This window comes from Lithobates pipiens, unplaced genomic scaffold (genome assembly GCF_037356315.1).
Source record: "Lithobates pipiens isolate NorthernLeopardFrog02 unplaced genomic scaffold, aLitPip1_a1.2 Scaffold_10, whole genome shotgun sequence".
NCBI lineage: Eukaryota > Metazoa > Chordata > Amphibia > Anura > Ranidae > Lithobates > Lithobates pipiens.
In genome coordinates, this window is record NW_027507686.1 from 64,366,502 (window position 1) to 64,380,208 (window position 13,707).

General features: G+C 43.7%; 1 protein-coding gene across 1 annotated transcript in view; it reads left to right on the forward strand.

The window, feature by feature from the left end:
• The window catches only part of NAA40 (N-alpha-acetyltransferase 40, NatD catalytic subunit), a 23,263-nt gene continuing 9,556 nt past the window's right edge, over positions 1 to 13,707 (forward strand). The window contains exons 1-4 of the mRNA XM_077455764.1: positions 1 to 167; positions 7,892 to 7,987; positions 8,091 to 8,143; positions 11,631 to 11,726. Coding sequence (XP_077311890.1) covers positions 162 to 167; positions 7,892 to 7,987; positions 8,091 to 8,143; positions 11,631 to 11,726 — 251 coding nt within the window. The 5' untranslated portion in view covers positions 1 to 161. The remainder of the gene's footprint in view (positions 168 to 7,891; positions 7,988 to 8,090; positions 8,144 to 11,630; positions 11,727 to 13,707) is intronic.

Consider the following 13,707-nt stretch of genomic DNA (forward strand, 5'->3'; position numbering starts at 1 on the left):
CGTGCGTTCCATCGCTTTCTAATCAGTCGGGGGAGCTGCTGAGGGGGCGTGCTGGGCACCGTGCGTGATGATATCATTAGGACTTGCCCCCTTGCTTTTCTATCTGCCCCTCCAGCACCGAACCGAACCGGGACTGAGTGTCTTATGTCATCAGCTACGTCATGGGGGTGAGGAGGAGGGAGGGGCTGGGTAGATGGAGAGAATCGGGGCGGGCGGGGGTAGTTGCTGGGCTGTGATTGATGAATGGATGGGTGCCGGTGGAGTGGGTAGAGGGCAATGGGTCTGGGGGGGGGGGGTACAACTTTCCTGAGTGGAGGATATATGAGAGGGAGGGAGAGCAACTAAAAGTTGTGTGCCTGGCTTCCTCCTGTGTGGGCAGAATACCAGGAGTGGCTGCAAGTTCATTAGCTGTGGCCTTTGTAGCCTCTGTGTGGGAAGTGGACCTGCGTGTGCCCAGTGTCTGGACAGTGGATTAGTGTATGCCTTGTGTACCTGTGTATGCTCACTGTCTGGGGAGTGGATCTGCGTATGCCCTGTGTACCTGTATGTGAGCAGTGTACCTGCGTATGCCCAGCCACTGGGCATATGCCGGTCCACTGCCCAGACGCTGGTCATGCGCCGGTCCACTGCCCAGACGCTGGTCATTATCAGGTCCACTGCCCAGACACTGGGCATATACCGGTCCACTGCCAGACACTGGGCATACGTGGGTCTACTGCCTAGTGCACCTGTGTATGTGGATGGCCCCTTAAGGCTAAATTAACATCTGCATGTTAAAGACTGTGCAAAAAACCCACCTCATGCATGTGCTGCCATTAAAACCCCATTCACATCTCTGGATTTGGCATTGTGGGTAGAATTTCTGCAATCCCAGCTCGCTGCTGAACTTGCAACTCACCTTTTCGGTGCTGTTGTTCTCTAATAGCACCCCAAACGCAATGCAGTTGTGGCACAAGCTTTTCTTCCCCCCCCGTTCAACCTTCAAAGTCTGAGTCACTGCAGTCACTATGCAAAGTTAGTACAGTGATCTCCCCCCACGCCCACCAGAACACTCTGATTAGCGCTCTGTGCCAATGACTGAGAGCGCTGATCGGGAGTTGGCCAGCTGCTGGTTTTCCAGCATGCATGTCTGACCAGGGTGTATTTGATTTAAATCACAATTTAATGATTTAAATCACTTTAAGAAAGGCTTGAATTAAATCAACTCGATTTTAAAGAGCAACTGACATCTCTGGCCTGTAGCAGCTCCTGACCCGCTTTTTACTCACCGACAGTCCCATTCACTTTAATGGGACGGCTGGTGATGTAGCGGCAGCAGGTGAGTGGATGCCCATTAACTGGTGCTGCCATGATGAAGCTGAAATGACAGGTGCTCTTTAAATGTAAGGACTTCTTCCTGTTGGTAGTTAGAATCTTTAATATTTGCAAACAAAATGAAGGTTTCCTATTTAGAATAATAAGCTGTCAGGTTAGTAAAACGGCGATATCCAAACTAATTAAATCGTACAGTTTGTGGTGTACATAGATTTGCAAAACAATGGGATAAAGGAATATTCCCGAATTTTGTTATTATCTCATGGTTACTGTGAAAATGTGTGAATGCTTCAATGCAGTGCATGTTATCTCAGCTTCTTGGATTCATTGAATGAGTTTATGAAAACATGTAAATATTGCAAAATATACAGCCTCATGCTACATAACTAAGCTCCATTTCATGCTTAAAGTGGTGCTGCCACAAAAAAAAAATTGCTTAAAATTCATAAAAAAAAAAAAAAAAAAATTGGGGTGGGGGGGGGGGGGGGGGGATTACTCGCCTTTAAATGCCTGTTGCTAGGGGGTCTCTCGTAATCTGCCTCCTTCATTGCCCGAGTTGGTGACCTCGCTTCCCCCTCGGCACTGCACGGTGAAACGCCGCACAGTCATCTGGGACACGTGGCAGGTCCCAGATGACTGTGCGGCGTTTCACGGCGCTCGGCACTGCTCGCGCATATGCAGTGGGTGCTCGGCTGTGAAGCCACAGCCGGGTGCCCACAGTAAGAATGCTGGCACCGTGAGGGGGGGCTTCGTTCCCCCCGCATCGCTGGACCCTGGGACAGGTAAGTGTCCGGTCATTAAAAGTCAGCAGCTGCAGTATTTGTAGCTGCTGACTTAAATTTTTTTTTTGGGGGGGGGGGGCACCCCACTTTAATAAACTAAATTAATAATGTCTCTTAAATAGAAAACAATCTTTAGATAGATTTTACTACAAAAGCATTTTATTTAAAAAATAAAAAAATCCTTTTTCCCCATCCACCCTGCATCGTACACAAGCTGGCCAAACCGGCTGACTTCTGTCGGACAGACCGACATATGCACAGGCTGAATGTTGGCTGTCTTTTTTTTTTTTTTTTTTTTTTTTTTTTGACATTCGGCCCGTGTGTACCCGATTATAAGGCTTATAACTAATATCCAGATAAAGAGCAACTGGAACCACTGCACCTGCCTCCAGATGGACTGGGAAGATGTAGGCTTTTGTGGTAGCTTCCCAGTCCATCTGGAGGCATGTACAGTGGTTGTGGTCTTCCTTTCCCTGGATATTTTTGATGAGCTTTATTCTTATGCCTGTTTGCGAGTGCAATCGCCTATTTTAAACTTAAATCCGTAAATGATGTCCTACGTTAATGCACTAGGCTGGAGCGCCCACTTTTTGTTTTTCTGTATGTAGTGCCTCTGGACCCCCCCTGTCTGAGGAGGCAGCAAGGTGTAGTGAACACCTGAGATCTGAAGCTGTGTTGGTGGACCCAGGATATCTGGAACAGTGTCCATTCGCAATTTGGGTACCATATTTGAGCGCAGAAGATTGTGTATTGTTGTTCTCTGGAGGGCACTGTTATTTAGTACAGCCCCCACCATAGGGGGGTGGGGTAGAGAAATTGGGTAAAAATAAAGGTGTCATTCGTGCTTAGGCAAAGGGGTGGGGTGAGGTAAATCACATATATTTTTTTTTTTTTTTTCCCCACTTTTCTTCCCCCTCCCCTTCCCTTTTTTTTTTTTTTTTACTTTTCATTTCTAATGTTTTTACATGGGGTGGGGCTCTTCCTAGCGGTAATTCAATTTTTGATGCAAGGTCTGCTTAAGGGCTCATTCACATGGGCGACTAGATGCATATAATCTTGTATGCATCTAAATGCAGCCCTATGGTAATCAATGAGGCCATACACACAGCTGCGTCTGCAAATTTTATGGGTGTAAATGCATATACGCCTAAAGTAATTGGAATAATTATTCAAGCCGAAGGGCTCATTCACACAGCATACGTTTATTTTCTGCATGAAGGTAAAGTTCTTCCTGGCAGAGCTAGAAAATTCTATGTAAAATATGCACCTAATCATAATGTACCCCATGTATATGTGCATACACCGGATCTCCAGATCTTAGCATGCATAAACGCAGCGCACACTTTTGGAAGCTGTATGTATGGGCTCATTGATTACTGTAGTGATGTGAACAAAACAGAAGTACACATCTTAAGGCAGCATTTTTTTTCTGTGTGTGAATGAGCTCTAAACGCATATACTTGGGGCTTGTATTGGACACAGGTGTGCTGTTGGCTCTGCCATCAAAAATCTGCTTTTCTTAAAAACAAAAAAATAGCATCTGCTTGTGTGAATGAAGCCTTATACAATGTGGTGCAAAGAGTAATCTGACAGCCAAAAACTATTTGTATTAGACTGCTAGTATCCTTTAGGGCCACCTCATCACTTTAAGCCCTGGTTCACATTGGTATGATTTGACATATCAAATCTGCGGCAATGGCACCGTCCTAATCGGTGTGGTGCTACATTTGCGACACCACACCGATTTCAAAAAGTAGTTTCTGTACTATTTATTTTATTTTTTTATTTTTTTTGCTGAAATGCACTACAGTCCATTTTAAAGTGGTTGTAAACCCTTACAACACACTTTGACCTACATGTAAGCCTAGATTAAGGCTTACCTGTAGGTCTAAGAAATATCTCCTAAACCTACACGGTTTAGGAGATATTTGCTGAAAGACAGGCACCGCTGTCTACGGCGCATGCGCCGTAGACAGCGGCGTGCAGGCGCACTGAGTGCGTCACAGTTAATGGCGATATGCTGTGAGTGTCGGCTCCCGTGTGCATGCGCGGAAGTGACGTCATCGTGGCTCTGTCGAATGACAGCGCCGGAGGAGCGAGACCCACCAAGAAGATGGAGGCTTCGGACTACAGGGGACAGCGGTGACTTCGCTGGCTCCTGTGTCAGGTAAGTGACACATAATGGACTACTATGCGATGCATAGTAGTCCATTATGCTTTACCTTTGCAGGGAATCAAAGAGGAAGTAAACCCATCAGGGTTTACTTCCTCTTTAACATGGTGTCCTATGGATCTCATTTATGCATTTTAAAAGGGTCAGGAATTTTTTTTTTTTTTTTTTTTTTTTTTCTGGTTTTTGGCTCCATGGACTTTAATGGATCAAAAATGTGTTTTGCAAAATGCACCTGGAATATGCAAACTACAACCTGCATAGGTGTGAATCAGGCCTAAAACCAAACCCATATTAAACAGGTTCCGTGACTGATTAAGGTGGTAATTAAACTCACTTGGTGCCTTATCTTTAAATTGGCCTTAGAACCCATGTTATTGACATTTCATTAACGACTAAGGGTCCTTTCACACGGGGCGGATCAGTTCTGATCCGCCCCGTGGATGTCCGTTTGCTCAGCGGGGATCACTCCGCCGATCCCCGCTGAGCAGGGAGATGACAGGTCTGTCTCCGCACACTGTGCAGGGACGGACCTGTCATAGCGCCGCTCTCCCCTATGGGAGATCGGATGACGACGGACCGCAGTGCCCGTCGTCATCCGATCCGATCCGCAGACGGATGGAAAAATAGCTTTTTCCTCCGTCACACTTTTTCGGATCGGAGCGGGTCGGATGTCAGCGGACATGTCACCGCTGACATCCGACGCTCCATAGAGCTCTATGGAGCACCCGTTCAGGTCCGCCTGAAAAACTGACAGGCGGGCCTGAACGGGACGTTAGTGTGAAAGGGGCCTAAGTTTGCCCCTTTTTTTTTTTTTTTTTCTTTTTCAGAAAAAGTAATCGAGGGGCCCCAACAAAAGCTAAAAAAAAACTGCAGCTTTGTAAAATGTGTATTCATTTTATTGTCATAGCTGTTGGCCATTTGGGCCTCCCCGGCAATGTGGCTGAATAACCCGCTGGTAGCAAACGCCATTTCCTGCCTTGTTGCCAGGATGGGAAAGCTGTTGCTTTTCACTCCTGTAATGCTGGGAGTGAGCACCCCAACATTTTTCACACCCTAGCAACAAGGCAGGAAATGGGATTTGACAACTGGGAGTTATTCTGCCAGGCTTCTGGAGAGGTACAAATGGTCTACAGGTATGAGAATAGAATTGGTAAACGGATGACAAAGCTTCAGTCTTTTACTATCTCCTGGGCCCCTTGGCTGTATTTTATTTTCTAGAAAAGATTAACTTGGCCTATAAGTTCTATTGGCTGTGGTGTGATGTGGTGAATTGTCGCACAATGCTGCACTGAAAGAGTACTGCAAGCTATATTATTTTCACCCGTCACCACATTGCGGTGGTGTGAACAGATGTAATCGGAACCATGGGTTTTTGCTTTGTCTGTGTTGGGAGACTGCCCAGCACATCTGCGGTGCCATTAATTGTTAATGGCACCCCAAGAGTGGGTAGCAACCATGCGCTTTGTTGCGTAGCAAACCAGCGGTGAAAAAAACCTGCAATGTTCCGCTCCAAAAAAGGTTTTGGGGCCTTTGTCACGTATAGGGCAGTCCATTCAAGTGACTAGACTGCCCTATGTGTGACGAGCCGAAACGCTCCAATACACCCAAAAAGAAATATAAAAAAAATGCGAGCAGGAACGAGAGTTCCCACTACGAATGTTGTGGAACTAACGTCCATAATGCTTACCTCTGCTTAAACAGTCTGATGCCGTCATCTTTTCCATGGTTTCTTCTGGGTGCCAGTCTTCCGCCATCTTTTTTGTGCAGTTGAATTCTCCTCTTATCAAGATGAGTGTTAAAAGGTTCACATAACGCCTTCTTCACATGAGGATTATTCTGTTCCAAACTGATCAGAGCAGAGCAGGCAATGACACCTCTCTCTATGGGTGGCTGAGAGTAAATGGATTCTGCTGTTTGTTTACATCGGACTAACCTCCGATCCAATTCCAATCCACCTTAATGGAAGAGGAGGGATCCCCTTCTGTGTGGGTTTTTTTTTCTTTAGCAGACTTGATCATCTGATCAAAGAGGTAGATGGGTGTAAACAGACAAGAGTCTGTTTACGCCCTCCTGTTCATAGGTATGCATAGACCAGGGGTGCCCAACCTTTTGAAGAGCGAGGGCCACTTAAGCGACTTGGTAACCGGTCGTGGGCCACAATGAGCGGGTGGATGGCATGTCCATGTCCACTCTGCATCTGCAGAACGGACACAGACGCAACCCACAATACTTTTTTTTGGCAGGTTGTATTGGAAGTAAAACACAAGTCCATTTATGTCTACTACTTAGAGGTGAATGGAGGGTCCAATTGGTCAGACTGTTGGGCTGACTGTGTGAAAGGGGTCCAAAGCTGATTTCACACTGATGCACTGCGGTTTACCCTCACCACATGTGCAATGCAGTGTACATTTGGCTTTCCTGCAGTTAGCAATAGACTTCTATTATATTCTGCAGGTTTGATGCACTTTCAGAAAGCTCACCAAACTCGCAGATAATAGAAGTCTATGGCTCAGTGCAGGTAACCTGCAGGTAAACTGCGCTGTACCTGTGGATCAGTTTGAAAACAGCCCAGTAACCACTGCAGAAAAGATATGCCCATATATACACCGTGATTTTAGTAATAAACTGACTTTTAATAACAGTATTCTTTCTATTCTATCCCAGAGCAGGAGGTCGCAACATCAGAGGGCTCCATGGGCCACTGGTTGGGCACCCCTCAGATTGGCCAACAAACGCAAGCATAGTGACGTACTACGAGGAATTTCAGTTCTTGAGCGCCACCCTTAGGGCCCCTGCTGCTAATTTTGTGTTTTGGCGAGCATTGATTCCAAGCATGCGTGTTTGTACATTCAACACTCTTATTTGAAAGATATTATAGTAAATATCTCATCCTGCCAGTACTTCCTTCCTGAGATCGGCAACACTTTGTAAGTCGATCCCCAGTCTTCAGCGTTGCCACCCTGTCTGAGCATGCTCCTGTTTTATCTCTGGGGAACGGGTCTATTGCCATGGCTTCCTCTTTTCCCCTGAGCTAGCACTGCCCCATATGACACTCTCGAATGCCTTGCAGGGTGGTTTCATCTGAGGATTGACAGAGGCTCCTCCATGGAGCCTTGCTGTCAGATCCAAAACTAAATAAAGCAGCAATGTTTTTTATGGGATTGCAAGGTAAGCATCCATAAGTAAAGTGAAAACATCCTATTTATCACTAAATGTACCTTTTAACATATGCATTATTTAAATAGTTCTAAAGTTTTAAGATACTATTTCTATATGTATCCACGTGACCTCAAGAGCACCTGCTGGCTCTGTGTAGATCAGGCAAGGGACGGGAAAACATTGCAGCATCTGCAGGACCCGTCTCATAGTGCCCACATATCAGACAGTACAATGTGGAGGAACCGAAAAATGATCAGGCAACCTCAGTAAAGAAGAAAATACATAGGTATTTGCAATAATTGAAATGCTGTGCTATACAGACCAGTATTTTTATATATTTATTTTCTTCACATATGGGTAAACGGGTTTACATAAACTTCAAACACACTATTATTTATCACAATTTTTATTTTATCATTCATTTCAAATGATATGTTTACACTATTTTTCATTTGTGTCTTAGCGAAAATCTGTAAGAGCGAAAGAGAAGAAGCAAAAGCGCCAAGAGGAGCGGGCAGCCATGGCTGCCGTGCTTGCTAAGGTGCAAGCTGCCAACCAGGTAACTGCCATCTCTGTATACGAATCTGAGGTTTTTAAGTTGCGTGTGTGTGTGTGTGTAAATAATTTTTTTTTATTAATTCTTTGACGTTTTCTCTCCATAGCTTGGAGACCCACTTGCTGCATTCCCAGTTTTTAAGAAATTTGACAGAAATGGGTAAGATTAAAACGCATTTGGCAAATGATGTAGTATAGGAGAGAGCCCTATTCAGTTAAGAGTTCTGATACCTATGTGGTTTTTATGTTTTGAATAGCGTTGAGAGGGATTCAGTTTTTATTGCTCCCCATTAAAGTGGAACTTTAGTCAGAAAATGTAGTCCTGCTAGATCACTTCAGGCTGACACCTTTTGCGTGTATAGCTGTGTAAAATATTAAAAATAAGTGTCTATACTGTTTAAAATCTAGTAATACACTGTTTCACCCTGCTCTGCATATGCTCAGTTGCCCTCCATTTTTAGGCACTGCTGACTTTGTAGAGGCCAATCTGCTGAAAGCCTTAAGATGGAATTAAACCCTCCTATCCTTTACACCAATGTGAATTAGATGCAGGTTTCCCTGCATCCAATTCACATAGCGGGAGCCAGTTCACATATCTCTGTTGCGGCTGCGGAGCGCACTGTGAGTCTTTGGCTCTGTTTTCATGGCCGAATTCAGGCATAGATTCATCCCTGACATGAGGAACAGGGACGTACAGCACTCCTGTGGGATCCGCAGCTGGTTCCAGTGTGAACCCCGGCCTTACAGCCAAGGAAGCTGCTTCTGTTTGACCTGCAACTGCAGTGGCGCTGTAGGTGTGACCAGCCATTTGATGGTTTGACAGTTTGAGAAACACATGCAAATGTGACAGTTAGCAATCCCCGGATTCTAGGAATGTAACTGTTTTTGAAACCATTAAATCAATGGCTTTATTTCCCCTTTATGATTTACTGCTGTTCAGGGGCTGTGGGCTTCAGCAAAACGGCAGCCTCCAGCGTTGCTCCTGTTTCTTCTTGCTGGAGGCTGCCATTTTGCTGAAGGCCACAGCCCCTGAACAGCAGCTCTCTTTTGAGATTTGGTGTTTACAAATTTTAAACAGGTATTTTTGTTCGAAAAATACTTGGAACCCCCAAACATTATATATTTTTTTTTTCTGACACCCTGGAGAATAAAATGGCGGTCATTGCAATACTTTCTCTCACACCGTATTTGCACAGCAGTCTTACAAGTGCTCTTGTTATGTTTTTATTTAAAAAATAACAGTGAAGTTAGCCCAATTTTTTATTTATTTTTTTAATATATTGTGAAAGATGTTATGCCAAGTAAATTGATACCCAACAGGTCATGCTTCAAAATTGTGCCTGCTCGTGGAATGGCGACGAACTTTTACCCTTAAAAATCTCCATAAGCGATGTTTAAAAAAATTCTACAGGTTGCATGTTTTGCGTTAGTGGAGGTCTACTCACAAATGCAATGACTAATAGGAATATGGAGTAAAGGGAGAAAGCAAGATAACCACCAATACACGGTCACCTAATTAAATAATCGGTGATCGATTTTTAACCTATTAGGGTATTGCTATCGTAACCGGCTACTTACCACCTACTCGCATATGCGTTCGCTTCTGCTCGTGAGCTTGGCGGGATGGGGTGCGTTTTTCAAAATTTTCTTTTTTTTTTTTTTTATTTAACTTTTTGTTCTTTATTTTTACACTGTTCTTTTAAAAAAAAAAAAAAAGAGAAAAAAGCACCACACTTAGTCCTATTACAGGGAATGTAAACAATCCCTTGAAATAGAAAAAAAGCATGACAGGGCCTCTTAAATATGGGATCTGGGTTCAAATAGACCTCAGATCTCATATTTACACTAAAATGCAATATAATTTTAATAGCTATGGCCGGAAGTGGAGTTTTGACATCGATTCCGCCCTGCAATGATATGGGGCCGGGTGGGGGCCATCCTCCCCTCACTCGGCTCCATACCACACAGGGAGAAGGACCCAATTGCCTCCTCTGGTGCATGGCGGGAGGGGGGGTCCCCTCTCCCGCCACAGATAAAAGTGATCTTGCACCGACTCCGCCGCTGAGACCACTTATTTATTTTATTTTTTTTTTCTGAAAGCCAACTGCCTGCTGAAGAATTGGATACTAGGGTTATAGCAGCTAGCTGCTGCCATAAAAATTATATTCCACTTTATACAGTTGACTTATAACAATGGCGGGCAGTCTGCAAGTGGTTAAGGAGATTCACCCTCTCTATTTGTCCTGTTTACCATTATCGTTACAAGTGGGGGGGGGGGGGAACAAAACACATTTTGGGCTGTCCCCAGAACAGTAATAGAGGGGAAATCTTCCAGTGGGGGTCCCCAAGGAATTCCTTTAATTTGCAGGGATGTCCTCTCATTTCCTGTTTGGCTATGGGACCTTAAATTAAGTAAAATCTCCCCAGTGGGACACAGATGGCAAAAAAAAAAATCTTACAGGGGTGCCAATCCTTCCTTGCTCTATGCAAAATCATTTACTTTTTTTTAATTTTTTTTTTTTTTTTCCTACATTTAATCATTCATATATTGATCAGGGTCATTTGGGTAATTTTATTTTGCCGTTTATGATTTAAAGAGTAAAATCAGTTAATTGATGCATGGTTTCAGCCAAGCATTAACCATGAGAGAAAGAAATGTTTTTGTTGTTCATATTCTCTGAAAAATGGCCAAGAAATCATAAATTCTGCCAGGGTATGTAAACTAATGAGCACAACTGTACTTGCCTTTCCCACAGACAATTTGTACACCCTTCTGGGTGTGTAGAATACCTGCTCTCCTGCTACACATTGTGGTTCCTCCTATAGGCTCATTATAGGTGTTACTATAGAACAGGGATATGCAATTAGCAGACCTCCCAGCTGTTGCAAAACTACAAGTCCCATGAGGCATAGCAAGACTCTGACAGCCACAAGCATGGCACCCAGAGGCAGAGGAATGATGGGACTTGTAGTTTTGCAACATCTGGAGGTCCTCTAATTGCATATCCCTGATATAGAACACAAGAACCACAGCTGGGGGTTAGCAGGTATTCAACCCACCTGAAGGTTTGAAAACTTGAGAAGACAGTTAGGGCTCTTTCACACAGGACCGATCAGTGATGATCCACCCCGTGGACATCTGCTTGCTCAGCGGGGATCGCTCCGTCGAAAAATGACAGGTCCATCTCTGCACACTGTGCAGGGAGGGACCTGTCAGAGCGCCGCTCTCCCCTATGGGATATTGGATGACGACGAACTGCAGATGGAAAAGTAGGTTTTTCCTCCGTCACGCTTTTTCGGATCAGAGCGGATGTTAGTGGACATGTCGCCACTGACATCCGATGCTCCGTAGAGGTCTATAGAGCATCCGTTCAGGTTCGCCTAAAAAAACTGAGAGGCGGACCTGAACGGATTGGTCGTGAAAGAGGCCTTACTGTAACACAAGCTGCTGGAAAGGTAACCATATTAGTTCCTCCTTTTTTTTTTTTTTTTTTTTTTTTTTTCTATACAGGCTGCCTGTTTAGAAGTGATCCAAGTGGTGACTAACCCTGTATACAATACAAAAGCACTTGAGAGTAGGAGCTCTTTATTGAATACATTGTACTTTGGTTTTCCTCATCACACATGCTTGTTTTTCACCCTATCAGGTTGAATCTGACAATTGAATGCAGCAAAGTAACACATTTGGACCAGAAGACTCTCGACTGGGCATTTGAACTTACAAAAACAAATATGCAGCTGCTGTAAGTTTAATAATCGCACTGTTATTTCACTAGGTTCAGATTTTCCAGCTATAGTTTCTGTCGGTCATACAGACATGTTACCATTCCTGATGCAATCATAGATTTTGAGCTTCAAAGTCTAATTCTGAAATTCTGTAAAACAAACTCAACTGCCTAGAGCAGCCTTTTTACCTAGGAATCCTTTGAACAAAGTTTGTTTTAGGAAACCATTTCCAGCTAAAAATATTAACAGAACGTTGGTCTTATCAGCAAGTTCTACCTTTGGTCATTAGAAGAAGGATCTCCCAACCCCTTTACATTGGTGGTCAGTGGGAGAAGTGCCCCAAGCCCTCCTTACCTTAATGGACAGTAGGATGGATGTCCCCACTCCTTACCTTGATGGACAGAAGTTTTGCACTTGACTTCTGTCCAGAGGGACTTCTACATAATGATTGGAATTCAGCTGATCTTTGCTGAACCAAACGCCTTTTCGATAAGTGTATGGTCTGGTTAAGAGAGGAGGTCTGAAAGGCAAAGGGAAGACATATAAACAGTAGGTATCTCGGAAAAATAAACAGAAGTATTAAATCAATAATATGCAAATTGTCATCACGATCTATCAGTTTTCTGTGTGAGATTGTAAATTTAATCATGCAGTTGTACTGTCCGTAGATTAAGCAGTGATGAGTTTGTATTATGACCATTAACTCCCATTTTTTTGAAGGCCTAATTCATCACCAGTTTGTGCTGATCTCTGTGGTGGGGGCAGCAGCTGACACAGATACAGTGCCTTGAAAAAGTATTCATACCCCTTGAAATATTCCACATGTTCTCATGTTACAACCAAAAACTTAAATGTATTTTTTATTGGGATTTTTTTTTGTGATGGACCAACACAAGGTGTCATGTAATTGTTAAGCAGAAGGAAAATGAAAAATGGTTTTCAACATTTTTTACTAATATCATCTGAAAAGTGTGGTGTGCATTTATATTCAGCCCCTCTGAGTCAATACTTTGTAGCACCACCTTTTGCTGAAATTACAGCTGCAATGTTTTCACCTTCCAGCAGGACAAGTCTTTTGCAGACTCTAACAGGTTTTCTTCTAATATTGCCCTGTATTTGGCTCCATCCATCTGCCCAGCTTCCCTGTCCCTGCTAAAGAAAAGCATCCCCATAACAACATGATGCTGCCACCACCACGGTGGTTTCACGGTGGAAGTGGTGTGTTCAGGGTGATGTAAAGTGTTAGTTTTCTGCCACACATAGCGTTTTGCTTTTGGGGTAAAAAGTTAAATTCTGATCTCATCTGACCAAAGCACCTTCACCATGTTTGCTGTGTCCCCCACGTGGCTTCTCGCAAACTGCAAATGGAATTTCTTATGGCTTTCTTCTTGCCACTCTTCCATAAAAGCCTGATTTGTGGAGTGCACGACTGGACAGATTCTCCAGTCTGAGCTGTGGGTCTCTGCAGCTCCTTCAGAGTTCCCTTGGTAGGTTTGCTGTTGTGCAATACTCCATTTTTGGGTGATGGATTTTATTTTTTTTTTTTTTTTTATTTTTTTTATCCTAACCCTGCTTTAAATTTCCCCAACTTTATCGCTGACCTGTCTGGTGTGTTCCTTGGCCTTCATGATGCTCACTAAGGTTCTCTAACAAACCTTTTGAGGGCTTCACAGAACAGCTGTATTTATACTGCGATTAAATTACACATAGGTGGACTCTATTTACTAATTGGGTGACTTCTGAAGGCAATTGGTTCCACTAGATTTTAGTTAGGGGTATCGCAGTAAAGGGGGCAGAATACAAATGCACCCCACACTTTTCCGATATTGATTTGTAAAAAATTTGAAAACCATTTTAACATTTCCCTTCCACTTCACAAATATGTGCCACTTTGTGTTGGTCTATCACATAAAATCCCAATAAAATACATTTACGTTTTTGGTTGTAACATGACAAAATGTGGAAAATTTCAAGGGGTGTGAATACTTTTTCAAGGCA